This window comes from Dasypus novemcinctus, chromosome 24, assembly GCF_030445035.2.
Source record: "Dasypus novemcinctus isolate mDasNov1 chromosome 24, mDasNov1.1.hap2, whole genome shotgun sequence".
In the NCBI taxonomy this organism is placed as follows: domain Eukaryota; kingdom Metazoa; phylum Chordata; class Mammalia; order Cingulata; family Dasypodidae; genus Dasypus; species Dasypus novemcinctus.
The window spans coordinates 2,349,341-2,366,308 of record NC_080696.1 but is presented as its reverse complement, the minus strand read 5'-3'; the positions used below and the strand labels follow the sequence as shown (position 1 = coordinate 2,366,308).

General features: G+C 53.5%; 1 protein-coding gene and 1 long non-coding RNA gene across 6 annotated transcripts in view; one reads left to right on the top strand and one right to left on the bottom strand.

Moving 5' to 3' along the window:
* ATRN (attractin) overlaps positions 1-3,963 on the bottom strand; it is a 301,223-nt gene extending 297,260 nt beyond the window's left edge. For 3 of the 5 annotated variants that reach the window (XM_071211515.1, XM_023590451.3, XM_058287461.2), the window contains exon 1: positions 3,542-3,962. In XM_071211515.1, the coding sequence (XP_071067616.1) occupies positions 3,542-3,894 (353 nt within the window). In that variant the 5' untranslated portion in view covers positions 3,895-3,962. Of the gene's footprint in view, positions 1-3,541 lie in introns of all 5 variants that reach the window. The other 2 variants (XM_058287460.2, XM_058287463.2) reach the window with 2 other exon arrangements.
* Positions 3,964-4,267: 304 nt separating this feature from the next.
* LOC101420539 (uncharacterized) lies at positions 4,268-16,649 on the top strand. The gene is made up of 4 exons (XR_002797855.3): positions 4,268-6,008; positions 8,607-8,688; positions 12,330-12,778; positions 14,001-16,649. It is a non-coding gene; the product is annotated as an uncharacterized lncRNA (long non-coding RNA).
* Positions 16,650-16,968: the final 319 nt, after the last annotated feature.

Below are 16,968 nucleotides of genomic sequence, written 5' to 3'. Positions count from 1 at the left end.
GCTTTATTTTCTGACTTGAGGTTTATTCTACAAATAAAAAATTCACTGGCAATGTCATAAATTGGAAAAAAAAACTCAGTGAATTGATGATTCCCATGAAAATAAATGAAAGTGGTACTACTTTAGAAATCATCCAGTAAAGACTCTACGTTATTTTTATTAAACCGACACCATTTACCTTATCCTCTGTAATTTTGGTGGCATCTTCCATTTGGAAAAAAATTAAATGATTTGCTAACTACAACCATGCAAGAATCCAAGTTGTATATGACCCTTCAGTGTTCTGAGGATTAAATGGCATGATGTCTACGAGAACGGCTGACCAACAGAGCAGGCAGTCAGTGGTGGATAACTAGTGAAAGCCAATCTTCTCATTACTCAAGGTTTCCTTCAATTAGTGAAAAAGACCCCACTTCTGTATGATTTTGCAGTGACAGATACAGGCCATTATACATTTAGTCAAAACACTTAAAATTGTACAGTTCAAAGTTAAACCATAATATAAAGTATAGACCATTGTTAATCGCAATGCTTCAGTATTTGTTCATCAATTGTAGCAAATGTACCACACTAATGAAAGATGTTACTAATAGGGGAAAATGTGAGAGGGGGAGGAATGTGGTATATGGAAATCCCCTATATTTTCTATGTAACATTTCTGTAATGTGCGACATCTTTAAAAACAGTTAAAAAAAAAAAAAAAGACCTCGTAACAGCATATATAACATGAGATTTGTGGAACTAAAAAGGGCACACCAATAGAACAAAATATATGGACTTAGAGAAATACAAACACATGACACAATTCCAAACAACAATTATAAAATTATTCATTTACTGTCATTTAGTTTAATAACAGAGGTTCATAACTTAAATCAAGATATACACCACTGCAATCAAAATCAACATTTCACTGTCTCCCCCTAAAGATACCCTTACTAAAAATTTAATGAAAAGTTTAAAAAGTCAGGAGAAAAAATTCCTCCAACTTTCATCTTTTAAAATGCAAATTCCAGAAGCCCACAAAATATAAAGCTATCGTCAGGACTCTCTGCCCAGAAAGGAGCCCAGAAGCCCCCTGCTCACACGTGACACCATCTGAGACAACCAGTGCCAGGCTCCTGTCCCCCTAACAAGCGGCTCTTCTGCAACCTTCTGACCGTCCATGTGGACGGCCAGACCTGCTTCCTCTCCCTGGCAATCTCCCTCATAGGCAGATGATTCCCTCCTTACGTCCATCCTTCCACATGGACACTCTGAGAGCACCCCAAACTCAGTATGTCCAGAAGTACGCAGCTTTTCTCTCAGACCCACTGCTCCTCCTGTGCCTGTGTCTGCTAATGGTGCCGCCATTCTCTTAATTGCCCAAGCTAGAAAACAGTTTTCCCTCACTATTATCCTCTTTTCTCCCCGAAAGCAAACGCAAAGGAAGACCTGTCCGTTTTACCTCTACAACACCCCTTGCACCGACCTGCCTCCACTCCCATGGCCCAGCCCAGGTCTCACTGCCCTTGGCCTGACCCGTGCCAACAGCTCCCCACCTAGCTGACTCCACCCCACCCTGGGTCTACCTGCTCTACGCATTATGGGGTCCACCCCACCCTATCACCCCACTGCTTACCAAAGATCCCAGATTTCCAGACATCAAAGGACCCTCATCTGACTAACTATCCACTAGCCTGATCTATGAAGAGCCTCAGATTCAAACTGATCCGGCCTCACCTTCAAGGCCACTCCTGCTCTGGCTCTGCCCTAAGAGCCTATAAAAGCCATGAAAACAAGAGTGAACTGACTCATTCCCCAATCTCGGGCTAAAGGCCAAAATTCTCAACTTGACCAACAAGTGTCCACATGGCCTGGCCCTTCTCCCCTGTGCTCTCTCTGCTCGGCCACCTGGCCTTCACCCAGCCTGCTCTGCAAACTCTCATCTCAGATCCTCTGCATGCCTGTCCCTCCAGGAGGTGCTGCTATCTCATCTCACAGGCGTCAGTTCAAAAGTCCCTTATTCAGGGACCAAGCTACTCCCATTCCAAACTAACCCAAACCTCCTGGCTGTCCCCTGCCCTTCACCTCCAGAGTACTAAGCAGAATTATAATAAGCTGATTATTGGGTTATTACCATCTCCCAAGCTAGAATGTAAGCTCTACAAGAGCAGGCTCTATCATCCTGTTTGCTACTATAGCCCCCCTATAACAGAGAGGAGCCCTCCACAGATATGTATAGATGGATGGAGCTCATAATCAGAACAGCCAAGCTACAAGGCCAGCCCCTCTACACATGAAGTCACTTGGTTTCTCCATTCATAAAGCCAAGACACTCTTCTCCTCTGAGTTCTCTCAGAAGCCCGGCCACTACACCAATCTACAATTCCACCATTCCAAACTTCTCCCTCAGAACTCTCTCTCACGTACTCTGGCACCAGCAAGACTTTACTTCCAGCCTCCAAAACTTTGCTTGCATTTTTCACCTGGATTTTTTTTCAGCTCTGTATCTCCAAATCCATTCATAGCCTTGAATGGTCAAATCCAATGCCACCAACTCCTCAAAGTCTTCCTTGCATCCTCCAGCTGGGCACAACCTTTCATTCCTGAATTCCCACAGGTTCCCTATTGCGTAGCTCGTGTCTCAGCTCAAACACCCCTTCAAATGACTCTCTCTGAGACCACTCTGCTTTGTTTTCTTCATAGCTTTTACCATTTTTTAAAATTATTTTGTTCGTTTACTTCACTCATTTCTTTACGTGTTAACTGCCTGTCTCTTCCACGGGCCCACGAGATCCAAGACACTGGGGAACCGTCTTGAACACAGATCCCCCCTCCCTGACATGGGACATCACAGGTGTTCAGCGACCACCTGCTAAAGATAAAGACCTGCATGACTAGGATTATCTGTGTACATATCTTTCTCCTCCTACCTGTGTACCAGGCCAAAGTCTGGCTTATCGACTTGTTCGTGTATTACTTGGAAGTCCTTGAACGAATGAAGCAAGCGGGTAAGTACTAATTAACTAATGAACTCTCCAAAAGGCACTGACTGACCCTGAAGCAGGCCCAGGAGAACTCCATCTTCTCCCCAAGCCGGCGCAACAGAAGCCTCCGTCTCCCCGCGCCCCACCAGGGACCCTCCGCCGAGCCGGCTCCCTCACTCTCCCTCAGCCAGCAAACACTGGCTCTTCTTCTCCTAGCAGCTCACAGCCTGCCCTCTCCGCTCCATGCCCAGCCAGCAGGCCACCCCCAGGGCCCCGTCCCCTCAGCGCGCCCCGCGCACCCAGGCAGGGGGGCTCCTCCCCGGCCCCCGAGCGCAGGGACTCCACCTCGAAATCGCGGCAGGCCTGGCTCGCCCGCCCTTCCCTCGACACCCCGTTTAGCTGAGGCGGGCTGCGCTACTCTCGGGGACCCTACGCCTTCCTCCCACCTGGCCCGACGCACTCAAGCGCCTGCGGGGCGCCCCCACCCTCAGCTCGCACCCCTCACTTCCCACAGAGAGCCCGGAGGCCGACGCGCGGGCGGCCCCCCTCGCCGCTCGCCGCCCCGCGCTCACCTGAAGCGGCCCCCGCAGTGCTGGCACTGCTCGCCCACCCAGCCGGCGGGGCAGACGCACTGGCCGGTGCCGGGGTTGCAGCGGCCGCCGTTGACACACGGCCGGTCGCATTCCTTGGCCTCGGCCGCGGCCGAGCCCGACGCCGCCGCCGCCGCCGCCGCGGCCTCTGCCGCCCAGGGCAGCAGCAGCAGCAGCAGCGCGAGCAGCGGCGGCGGCCGCCACAGGCGCGCCCCGGGCCCCGGGCCCGGCCGCCCGGACCCGGCCCAGCCCGGGCGCAGCCCGCCGCTCCGGCCCGCGGGCGCCGCCGCCGTCCTCCTCAGCCTCGCCTCAGGCGCCGCCGCCGCCGCCACCATCTTCCCGGGGCTGAGACGGCGCCCCGCGAACACATACGCCCTGGGCAGGCCGGCTCCGCTGCGCCTGGCCGGCGGGCGGGGCTGCGCGGACGGCGGCCCGCACGGCCAATCCTCGGGGCGGGGCCCGAGCGGCGCGGGGCGGGGCTGCGCGGACGGCGGCCCGCACGGCCAATCCTGGGGCGGGGCCCGAGCGGCGCGGGGCGGGGCTGAGCGGACAGCAGCCCGCGCGACCAATCCTGGGGCGGGGCCTGAGCGGCGCGGGGCGGGGCTGCGCGGACGGCGGCCCGCACGGCCAATCCGCGGGGCTGGGCCGGGCCGGGGCGGGGCTTGAGCGGGGCGGGGCTTGAGCGGCTCGGGGCGGGGCCGGCGCGGGGGTCCAGGCGGCAGGTCCAGCTCTGGCCGGGGTCGCCGAGGCCCCCGCGCTGCAGTTTTCGCCCCTCTCTCCGAACGGCGGCGGCGGAGGAGCGGCCCGTTGGCTGCCTGCGGGCGGCCGCTCTGCTCGCCGAGGGCCGCGGCCGGACTCCCTCCCGAGACCCCCGGGCGCGGGTGCTGGGCGTGAGGACACGGCCCCCCGGCCCCTGGCCCGGGCCGGCCGCGCAGGGCGCCGGTTCCCCGGACCCGCGTGCCCCCGCCGTCTTCTCCAGGAGAGCGCAGCCTGAATCCGGGGTTCGCCCAGGCCTCCCTGGAGCCCCCCTTGGCGCTGAGCGCCCCCCGGCACCCCCGCCCTTGGAGCCCGCGCCCGGAATCCGGGCTGGGCCTGCGGTCGCTGCGACCGGGGCCCGGGCGTGCCGGCGTGGAGAGAGGCGACTCCGCCGCGCGCGGGGGACGCGCAGCCTTGCCGGGGAGCGCCCGGTGGCCCCGCGCCGCTGGGGAGGACCACGTGGCGAGGGGGGGCCCCGGCGGCCCGGGCGCGGGAGGCGGGAGTGGGGAGCCCCGGCGCACGTGCGCGGCCCAGGGAGCAGCGCCTCCCTTCCCGCTCAGACCCCGAGCGGAGCCGGCCGTCCCTCCGTCCCCCAGGCCGTGCCGTACCCCCTCTCGGGGACGACGGGAAGGGTGTGCACCCCTGAGCAGCAGCGCCTGCACCAGACCGGGCTGCTCGGTGCAGCCCCGGAACCTTGCCGCCGCAAACCTTCTCTTTCTTTCGTAACCTTTTCTCTTTTTCCTTCGCCGCCAACATTGTCTAAGTCTCTTGTCCTTAAAAAAACAAACGAAATGCTCGCTTGACCTATGATGGGAAGTACTGCTATCTTCTCTCTACTGCTGTTGTCAAAAGAGTCCCTACAGGGGGCGGTCGTGGCTCTAGCCGTTGAGCTCCCGCCTCCCACATGGGAGCTCCCAGGTTCTCTTACCCGGACCCGTACTATTAAAAAAAAAAAGCGCCTATACTTTCTACTTTTGGTGGTAGATTACAGCTGGCTGCAGCTCTTCTTCCTCCTTGCATCCTTTCCTCACCCCCTCACCTCCTCAACCTCTCACTCACCCTCTACCCCTCACCCCTGCCTTGCATCTGACTGACCTTAGTGGGTTGTCTGACCAGTGGGCTGTGATAGAAGTGATGTGCTGGGACTTCTGAGGCTAGGTCGGAAGTGCTGCAGCTGCCTGCTGTGTCTTGGAACAGTCTCTTGGGAAAACCAGCTACAGTTCAAGAAGTCCATGCTGTGAGGAAGCCAGTCCTCAGCTGTTCCTGCCCCAGCTGTTCTGGACCCCAGGTATCCCAGTCCTAAGTTGTTCTGACCCCCAGCTGTCCAGCTCCCAGCTGTTCTGACCCCCAAGGTTCTGGCCCCCAGCTGTCCAGCTCCCAGCTATTCCGGCACCCAGTTCTGGCTCCCAGCTGTTCCAGCCCCCAGCAGTTCTGGCCCCCAGCTGTTCCGGCCCCCAACTGTTCTAGCTCCCAGCTGTTTTGGCCCCCAGCTGTTCCTGCCCCAGCTGTTCTAGCTCCCAGCTGTTCTGGCCCCAGTTGTTCCTGCCCCAGCTTTTCTGGCCCCCAGCTGTTCTGGGCCCCAGCTGTTCCTGCCCCAGCTGTTGAAGTCTTCCCAGCTGAGACCTCAGACAATCATGAAGGAGAGTATCATCTGTTAAGACCACCCCAAACTGCAGATACAAGAGCAAAATAAGTGAGTATACTTGTGTAAGCCACTGAGCTTGGAACAGTTTGTTCCACGGTGGTAGATTCCCGGAATGCTCTGTAACGTGCTTCCTCCAAAGGCAGAAATAAGTTCCTGTGAGGTAGACTTGCTGCAGCGTTACGGCTGAGTGTGTGGTTCTCTCTGCATACTTAACGTGTAGCTGGTCGTGTCTGTGTGACGCACAGTGGGCTCTGATCTGAATGCCCAGTCGCTCTGCATGGAGAGGACCCCAGCTCTGGAAGCCCCTCTCTTGGGCTCCTCAGCTTTTATCCCCAGGGTTCTGAGCCTGTTCCCCCTGAACCCCCATGCCGCCTTCTCTGCGAGTCCTTTTCAGGGTGGCCACTTCGAGGCCCAAAGCCCAGGCTCTAAAGAGCAGGGTCCTCGCCTGCTGTGTGCTGGGGAGGTCTGTCTCCACCAGGATGTTGGCAGGCACTTCGCCTGTTATTTTTCACTTAAGAAAGGCATGTCTCTCTGACCATCTGGCTTTCTGATTTCACCTCGTCACTTTCTGTATCTTATGTGCACTGTCTTCGAGTCATGGACATGGATGAGTATTACAATTTTTGGCTTTCACTAGTGGCATCAATGTCTTAGGCAGGTTGCCTAGAAACAGCATCCGGGGAGTGCTCTCAGGAGAAAGGCAGTGAAGAGAGCAGGAGAGAGCAGGGGAGGGAGCTGAGCAAGGATGTGGCCTCATTTCTCGGGGAGCCCCAAATGTGGACTGTACCACCCAGTTGGTCCTGCCACGGCAAGAAAGCCGGTGTTTTGTGCCCATATCTAACAACCTATCCTCACAGCAGTAAAAGCTGACGCAGGGCCTGTTTACCGAGTACCTACTGAACAGCAGGGCTCGAAGGCCGCGCTGCAGGATCTGTGTGAGCGGCCAGTCGGCGTTCCTCAAGCATCACTGGACCTCACAGGCTCTATTTGACACAGCAACAAAAGTTAGCATGGCAGAGATCTTCTTACAAATTCTACGCGGGACCACGAAACTCCCTGTATATAAATGGGAGGGTGAAACGTAACAGGAGAGATCCTGCATTCCCTGTGAAAGAGGCTGACCCTAAAAGCCGGGAGCACACAGAACTGGCAGGGTTTGGAAGGAATGAAGCTCCGTTGGAGATCCCAGGCGAGGGACAGATCTGCTTACGTGCAAAGTCCCAACGTCCTTGGCAGGTTCTAGGGCAGGGGTTTGGGAGTCCTGGGCGTGGGAGCCCGGGCTGGCCCGCTCAGCTTCAGCAGGGCTCCCGGTGGGCTCCACAGACAAGGCCCCAAGTGCAGGAAGGGCCCGCCCCAGGGGGCGCATCCCTTTAAAGGCAGGGGACCTAAAACTCTGTCAGATGAGGGGGGCATGCTGCCATCCCCAAATGTCCACGGTAACGAGGTTTCCCCTGGAAAAGACATCAGGAAAACCATAATGGAGTTAGAAGACATCTGGCCTTGCTAAAATACGGCCATGAGGAATTTTAGGTTATAGAGTTCCCAAACTGAAGCCATCTTCCTTGACAAAATCCCCCTGGAATTTCCCAGAATTATAGGTGACCCCCTGTATTAGCTTCCTGTGACCGCAGTAATAAATTATCACAAACTTCATGGCTTAGAACACCAGGAATTGGGGAATGGAGAGGCTCAGTAGTTGAGCACCTGCTTCCCACGGACGAGGCCCTGGGTTCAATCCCTGGTACCGCAAAAAAAAAAACAAACACACACACACACACAGGAAAAAAACTGGAAATTTATTCTCTCGCAGATCTGGAAGCCCAAAGTCCAAACTGAAGGTGTGCGCAAGGCCGCGCTCCCTGGAGGCTCAGGGGCTCCTCCACGCCCGTCCCAGGCGTCCCTGGCGCACATCTGTGTGGCTCTGCCTCTGTCCCATCTCCGTGTCACCTTCTTCTCTGCACCTGTCTTTTCCAGCGTGTGTCTCTTGTAACGACATCATTAGATTTAGGGCCCCCCTGGATAATCCCTGATCATCTGTCTCAAGGTCCTTTATGTAATTATGTCTGTAAAGACCCTCTTTCCCAACATGGCAGCTTTCAAAAGTTCCGTGGTCAGGGCATGGACATTTGGGGGAGTGACCAGCCCACCACACAACCCCACAGGGGAAGTCAGTTCATTCATTCACGCAACGAATATTTATTGAGTGACTGCTGTGTACCAGGGACTGATACAGGCTCTGGAGAGGCAGCAGGGGGGAGGCAGATAGAAAGCTCCGCCTCCAGGGAGCACCTAGCCAGGTGAGTGCATACATACATTTTAACTCATTGATGAAGTATAGCATATGTACAGAAATGTGCACAGGTCATACATGTACAGCTCAGTAAACTTTCACAAAGTAAACACAGCCAGATAATCAGTGCCCAGATCAAGAACCAGAACGTTCCCAGGAGCCCTTGTGCCCCCAGGGACCCCTTCCCCAGGAGCTGCTCTCCCCCAGCTGCTTACACACAGCAGTTTTCACTGGGGCTTCATTCGACATTATGGTTGCTAGATGCACCATGCTGTGTACGGCAGGTTATTTTCAATGCGGCATTCCACTGTATAAATATATATACCATGGCATGACAAATTATTCATCCCTTCTAGGGCTGCTGGGCATTCAGAGTTTCGTCTGAGGCTACAGTTAACACGGTGCTCTGAACCTTCTAGGAATCTGCAGTGTCTGGCGGTGAGCATATGTCTACATTTCTGTGTCTTTATACCAGAGAGATGCTGGTAAATGCTGAACACCCAGCTTTCCCAGGGGAAAAGGCCCTCGTGTATAGCGCTTGTTGCTTTCTATGTGTACATACTCCCACCGTGACCTATTTCAAGTGACTAACGTGCTGTCACTGGATGCAGAACTGGAAGGAGAGGCCCAGAATCCGCTCTTGTGAGCCAGCAGAGGCTGCCTCCGGCCCTCCACTGTGTGTGCTTGGGAGGGCCTGCCAAGAAACAGACGTCACAGTGGAAGGAGACGGGGGTTGCGTTGAGGAAAACATCTGCGAAGGCTACCGGGGGAGGAGGCAGACGACGGCAGGGAGGCGGGTCGGCGTGGAAGGAGCCTGTGAAGGGCAGGGGCGGCGGGCGCAAAGGGCAGGCAGCACTGCCATCCCAGGGGGGCTCGGCCAGGCACCGAAGGCCTGGAGCCCAAGCTGCCGGGCGGAGGAGCCCCGTCCCGGCGTGAGCCTCCCAGCGAGAGCGCCTGGTGGAGCCCGAGGGCCGCGGCGCCCACCGCGCGGGCTCTGAGTGGTTGCTCACGCAGCCGCACCCGCGCTATTCCACCATCTCCATGCACGCGTGGGTGGCTTCTCAGTGACCCTCTAGACACCATACTCTTCCCAGGTTAGTTGCGTGACCGGGCTGGGCTGACTTGTTTGGATGCTGACCTGGCCACTTTCAGCTGAATAAGCCCCAGGGTTCTTGGATAATTCTGGGGTGAGGAGAAAATGACTCAAGAGGGAGACACTGGATTTTCTTCTGTTGAGCCGAAAGCAGTAGGAGAATAGATCCACAAACTCATCGACACTCCCTTCAAAAGATGGAACTTGGGAGTGGATATGGGTCAAGCAGCTAAGCACCCGCCTCCCACACGGGAAGTCCTGGGTTCGGTTCCCAGTGCCTTCTGAAAAGAAAAAAAGAACAACAAGCAAAACAAATGAAAAAAACAATTCCGGGGAGCCGACATGGCTCAGTGGCTGAGCACTGGCTTCACACATACGATCCCTGGGAGTCATTCAATCCCTGGCCGGCAGTACCACAAAAAAAAAAAGGGAGGGAGGACTTAGCTCATCTCTCATTGAATATGGGCCAGACTGAGTGACTCACTTTTATTTTTTATTTTTTTAAAGATTTTTTAAAATTTACTTCTCTCCCCTTTCCCACCCCTCCCCCCTTGCCTGCTCTGTGTCCATTTGCTGTGTGTTCTTCTGCGTCTGCTTTCATTCTTGTCGGCAGCACCGGGAATGTGTGTCTTTTTGTTGCGTCATCTTGCTGCGTCACCACTCCGTGTGTGCGGTGCCATTCCTGGGCAGGCTGCACTTTCTTTCACGCTGGGCGGCTCTCCTTACGGGGCGCACTCCTTGTGCGTGGGGCTCCCCTACGCGGGGACACCCTTGCGTGGCAGGGCACTCCTTGCGCACATCAGCACTGCGCCGCACAGCTCCACATGTGGTAGGCGGATGCCCTATCTGTAGATCCGCATCTGCTTCCCGTGACTTACTTTTCATAAGCCCTAGGTGGTGGAAGTTAGGCCGCATGCCCTCCAAAGCAAGGTCACACAAAGAACTGCTTCCACCTCTCTATCTTGCTGGCTCCACTCGCCGTGAGGACGCTCAGGCAGCCAGTAGATAGACCAGATGGGAAGGAGCTCGGGCCTCCCAAGAGCCAGCGCCGACTGCCCAGAGGTGCCTGTGAGCAACGTGGGCTCAGCCCTGCAGCCCCAACCCAGCCTTCCGCTCCCCCGCGGCCCTGGCCCACATCTCGACTACAACCTCATGAAGGACCCTGACCCGGGAGCGCCACCCACTTTCCTAATTCCTGACCCTCCGAAGCTATGGCGATAATAAATTGTCATTGTTTTAAGGGGTAAATTGTTTCTCACCAACAGATCACTAGTACAGGCCTAAGAGTCTGGGGGTCCCCTCTGTAGTTCCCAAACACTAGCAGGCGCTTTTGCCACTGAGACAACGTGGCAGACCCACGGCAGAGGGCCACTCCCTCCTGTCCTGCTTGGGCTCACCAAGAAGCCATCCCCTCTCTAAGCCGATTCCCGTCAAAGCCTGCAGAAGCGCCGTCTCCGTTTGACGGCCGCCTGCACAGAAGTCCCACCTCATGTTGCCGCTGAAGCATGGGCACCAGCCTCCGTCGTCGGAGAAGCCACGGGCAGCGATGCGTGCGGAGGCCGCGGCTAAGATGCCTGGCCTATGCGAAGCCATGTGGCCCGATTACGGTGTTTATCAGTTAAGTCGGCTGAAGCCAGGCCATAGCCGGGACTCCAGCGGGCCAGAGCCAAGGACGTCACTGTGACGAGGTCCAAAGAGCACAGAGGAAAGCAGGCCTGCGAGAGGTCCGAGGGCCGGAGCCCGGGCTGGGGCGGCTTGGAAGTCCGTGCCTGTGGCTCCGGGCTGCCTTGGCCTTCGGGTCCCTCCTCCCGCATGATCTCGAGGGGGACTTGACTTCTTTTCACGGGGCAGGTTCCTGCAGAGCATCCAGGGTCACACCTGCAGAGAAGCTCCAACAGGTGTTAGGAGTTTAAGTTCTCCAGAAAACAGCCTCAGGCGAGAATTCAAGGGCAAGTCGTTCACGTTGACGCGATGCCAGGAGGCTGGGGAGCAGGAGCCGGAAGGCGGGCAGCGAGCGCAGAGTGGCACCCTCGAGGCAGGGGCCTCCGTGGCAGCTGGACTCGGTTCTGGGGGGAAATTCGGGAAAGTTGTGTAGACACCCACGGCAGAAAGGTGAGCAAGCTGGAGGGCCCAAGTGCTTGTGCCTGACACCGGGCAGCCGCTGGGAGGAGGGGCAGGCACAGGTGCCGCCCCATCCCGCTCTTCGGCCTTAGGTAGTCATTTGAGTTCCCACCTGTGGACTGAGCGTTCACATCCTTTGCCTCTTTTTTTCTATTGTGGGTGTTAATCTTTTTCTTACTGGTTTATAGTCGTTCCTGGCACATTCAGGTGCAAAATCTTTTGTTCATTATATTTGAGGAAAGTACCGTTTTCAGGTTGTGATTCATCTTTTCCCTTTATGATACTATTTGACGGATAGCTTTATCTTTAATGTAGGTGAATTTATTTTTTCTTTATACTCTGTGCTTTTTGTGTCTTGGTTAAGAAATCCTCTCCTTCCTTGAAGTCACAAAAAGAATAATTTACGAAACAGTTTTAACTTCTGTTTTTTTATAGTCTTGTCTATCTATATGACGATGTACTATAGAAGCACAGCTTTTCATTTTTATGATGGAAAATGTCAATCATACACAAAAGTAAAGAGTATGGTACAATGATCTCAATACCCAGCTTGAACAATTATAACTTAACATTAGTTGACTCTGTAACACATTACCCCAAAACTTAGTAAATTAAAACAGCATTTAACACTTATTATCTCACTCTCTTTCTGTGGTCAGGGATTCAGGAGGGGGTCAGCTGGGTGATTCTGGCCTAGGGTCTCTCCAAGGGCTGAAGTCAAGTTAGGGGCCTGGGCTGTGTCTTCTCCAGCCTTAGCTGGACTAAAGGATTCATTTCCAAGGTGGCCCACACCTACCACTGGGAAGTTGTTGGTAGGAGGGATCAGTTTCTTGTCACGTGGTTGAGAGAGTGTCTTCGCCACCAGGGGCTGGCTTCCCCAGAGAAAAAGGACCCGAGAAAGCAAGGCGGAAGGTGCAGTGCTGGCTTGGAAGGTGCAGTACCAACAAGGCCACTTCCACCACATTCTACTCACTAGAGGATCCGGTCCTGAAGGAAGACCCACGAGGCCACATTACCATGTTCTAGGCATTAGAGAACCCAGCCTGGAAGAAGATCCACGAGGCCACATCTGCCAGGTTCTAGACATTAGAGGACCCAGCCTGGAAGAAGATCCACGAGGCCACGTCTGCCAGGTTCTAGACATTAGAGGACCCAGCCTGGAAGAAGATCCACAAGGCCAGGTCCGCCAGGTTCTAGGCATCAGAGGACCCAGCCTGGAAGACCCACGAGGCCAGGTCCGCCAGGTTCTAGGCATCAGAGGACCCAGCCTGGAAGATCCACGAGGCCACTTCAGCCACATTCTCCTCACTAGAGGTGAGTCACCAAGTCCACCCCACACTCTAGGAGAGGGACATTAGGTGCCACCTTTTGAAGACTCTTTTTAATCCAGCACATAATTCACAGCCAATCTTGTTTCAGCCATGCCTCCTCCTTGTCTCCCTCTCCATGTGGATTATTTTGAAGAAAATTCCAGACATCATATCAGTTCATCTATAAATTCTTCAGTATGGATTTCTAATCGATAGTAACTTTTTATAACATAGCCTCTATGCCACTGCCACACATAAAAAGTTAGCAGTGATTCCTTACTATCGTCAAGTACCAGTCAGCGTTCCCATTTCCCTGAGCGTCTCTTAGGAGTGTATGTGGGTGTGTGTATTTTTCCTACAGCTTGTACCAGATGCCTCTTGGGCACAAGTCCAGACTCCCTCAGGCTCACCTGCCTCTCAGTTCGGCCGTCGCTGCCTAGATCAGTTGTGCACAGTCTTCCTGGCAGCACTCAGGCTTCTCTGAAATGCTGCAGGGTGGGACACTGGACATCTGCTGGGCACCAGGCATACGTAGCCTGGAGGTGCCAGGGACTTAGGAGGAAAGAGTGGACCAATGGGGGATGAGAACCAGTGGGTAACTGCTGTCCCTTTCATCCCCATAATGACAGCTTCCCAGAAGGTTCTACAGATTCAGGAATCACCCTTATAGGTGTCCACCTTGATAATGCCTCTTAGAGTTGACTGTCCCTGCTTCCCTGCTTCTCTCACTGTCCCTCACTCCTGCTCTCTGGGATCTCAGTTCTCCACAAAGTATTTGCATGTAGCCCTTGTATCAAGTTCTGCTTTCTGGGGAACCCGAGCTAAGGCACAGTTGGTTCCAAACAAGATCCACACTTTTCATTTGGTAGATGTGTCTTCTAGGTCTCTCTAATGTATAGGTTCTGTGATGGTCAGGATACTGTGTCATCTTGGCCAGGTAATTGTCCCCAGTTGTTTGTTCAAGCAAGCACTGGGCTAACTGTAATACAAGGGCATTTATGGACTTTAGTCACCATTGACTTTACTGCAGTGGTAAATCTTAGATAGCAGGTTACAATACATCAATCAGGGAGATTGCCATCATCAAGAGTGACACTTAACCCAATCAGCTGAATCCCCTAAAAGAGGAGGTGTCTCCAGCGTTGAGTGAGAATTTCCCAGCTTGTCTTTGGACAGCCAGTATCTCCCAGAACTTGTCAAGAGCCTTCACTGGACTGTCATTGCAGCCCCTGGTTGCAGCCTGCCTGCAGAACCTGGACTTGTGCATCCCCACGGCTGCGTGAGAGACTCTTCCATAATCGCATACCTAAAATCAAATAAAGGTAAAACTTTAATCCTTAAATCACACTAGCCATATTTCAAGAGCTTATTGGCTACAGGTGGCTAGTGGTTACTGTATTGAACAGTGTAGATTATAGAACATTCCACAGAAAGTTCTATTGGACGGTGCTGGCCTAGAACCATCATTTCATTTTAATTCTAATATTTCTAATCTCTAATATTTCATTGTAATTCTGTTACCTCTTATGCATTTATAAAATGGAATTGTTCTATAAAGCTTACCATTCCCTTATCAAATATTCACTCACTCTGAGGTACAGTTGATACAGGAAAAGCATGATACATATTTGATTCTTTGCCTTTATTTACCATTATTCAGAATAATGAGGGGACTCCTGGGCATCCTCCAAAGCTGATCAAAGCATTTTGTTGTTTTGATATTATTATGAACTCACAAACTTAAACATATTTCATGTCTTTCAGTCCATTGTACTTATTTTTTTGATGCTCAAATTATCCCCTCTTTGACTTAAGGTTGGTTTCTACAACAGTATTTTGTAATTATTTCTATTACAAGATCGCTCGGGCTCATGTTGTAATATTTCCTGCCCCAGACATGGAACTAGACATTTCTTCAGGTCGCCCTGGGTCCTTTTAGAGGAAAATGGGATGTGGCGTCACATTTGTCTGGATGACAGGGCTGCTCGCCTCTGCTGACTTAGTCACCCAGTTTTTTTCAGGGTCCAGAGCTAGAAAATTATATACATATTTAATAAAACACATTTGAAGTTCATACTGACATTCCCAATTCAAATTTAAGATTACAAAATTTTACTTAACTTTGATTCTGTATTTGTTTCTCTTTTCCCCTGCACCGAGAATCTTGATCTTAAAGTCATCTGCACAAGAAGGCGTTCTCTCTGTCTTACAATAGCTGTGATAATTTCTTATTGAGCTCTGCCCACAATGTCTTAATTTTTTTTTACCATTTTGCACCTTTTTTTTAGCATTTTTTCTATCTTTTTAAAGGAACTTTAGATTACATAAATGCTATGTATTGATTGTTGAATATCTTGAACTGTCACTCCTGGCCCTGTGATGTTGAAATTCCATGAGTTAGTTGTTTTCTGCCCACGTTTCCTCATTGGGGGGAGCTGTTTGGCCACCCCCCCGTGACTGGGTGAGCCTGCCAGCCAGGGAGCTGCCCTCCCTTCCGCAGGAGTGGACAAGAGTCCCAGGCCAGGGGAGGGCACACGGCGGGGGATCTCTGACCAGCGCGACCCCGGCGCAGGAACGCAACCGGCCCACCACTTCCCTGCGTCCCCCTGGGGAGGATCCCAGCACCCGCCAGGGCGCAGCTTCCCGGGAGAGCCCATGGCCAAGCAGGCGGGTGTTTGCTCATGACTGCCGCCACCTGCCCCGAAAGGCACCCCAGCTTCGGCTGCCTCGCACCATGCCGCCTGCCCCGAGCCCACGTGGCACCTCGGCCGCCCCGGCGCTGCTCTGCAGGGGTCCCAGGAAGGCGGCTTCCCAGGACCCTTCAGGGCTGGGACTCCACGGATATAAGAGCCCTGCAAGCGACGCCCGGGTTAGGTGCGTCGGGTCAGCTCGGCCCGGACATCCGCCGGCCTCAGATCCGGCCTCAGCAGGAAGCGAGCTGTGAACTCTTCAGATGTGGCCCTGGAGGACAGCGGACTGGGGGCCAGCGAGATGACGGCCCTGGGGACCCTGTCTGGGGAGGCGCACCTGCTGATCTTATCTTGAAGGGGCAACGCGTGCTAGAACTGGCGGCCACTTTTTTATTTTCCATCTTCTTCTTTTTGTATTATTTATTTATTTTTATTGTCTCTTTTAAAAAGATAAATAGATCACATAAAACATTACATTAAAAAAACATAAGGGAAGCAGATGTGGCTCAACTGATAGGGCATCTGCCCGCCATATCAAGGGTCCAGGGTTTGATCCCCAGGGCTCCCTGGCCCATGTGGTGAGCTGGCCCATGCACAGTGCTGCTGTGCGCAAGGAGTGCTATGCCACACAGGGGCACCCCTGTGTAGGGGTGTCCCACGCACAAGGAGTGCACCCCACGTGAAAAAAGTGCAGCCCGCCCAAAAGTGGCACCACACACACAGAGAGCTGACACAGCAAGATGGTGCAACAAAAAAAGAGACTCAGTTTCCCAGTGCCACTTGATAATGCAAGCCGACGTAGAAGAACACACAGCAAATGGACACAGGGAGCAGACAACGGGGCGGGGCGGGGTGGGGATAAATAAAATAAATCTTTTTAAAAAATGCATGAGAAATTCCCATATACCCACTCCCCACCCCACTCCTGCTCCTCCCACGTCAACATTTCCTTTCATCAGTAAGACACATTCATTGCATTTGGTGAATGCACCCTGGAGCACTGCCACACCGCATAGACCATAGTTTACACTGTAGTTCACACTCTCCCCCAGTCCATCCAGTGGGTTATGGCAGGATATACAATGTCCTGGCATGTGACCCTACGGTGTCATTCAGGACAACTCCAAGTCCCCAAAATGCCCCATATCACACCTCTTCCTCCCTCTCCCTGCCCACAGCAACTCCCATGGCCACCGTCTCCATATCAATGACACAATTTCTTCCATGGATAGAGTCACAACAGTTCTGTGGTAGAATACCAGCAAGTCCACTCCAAATCCACGTTATATTCCTCCATCCTGTGGACCCTGGGATGGTGATGTCCACTCCACCTCTAAATCGAGAAGGGGCTTAAATCCCACATGGTTGATGGTTGCAATTCTCCTGCTCACAGTTGTAGATACTCTCGGTTCCCTGGTGTGGTGGTTGACCATCCTCACCTCCCTGTTAGCTGGCCTGAGTAAGCCCAATGAACTGGAGAGGAGGAGTTGCAAGTCTGCTGAGG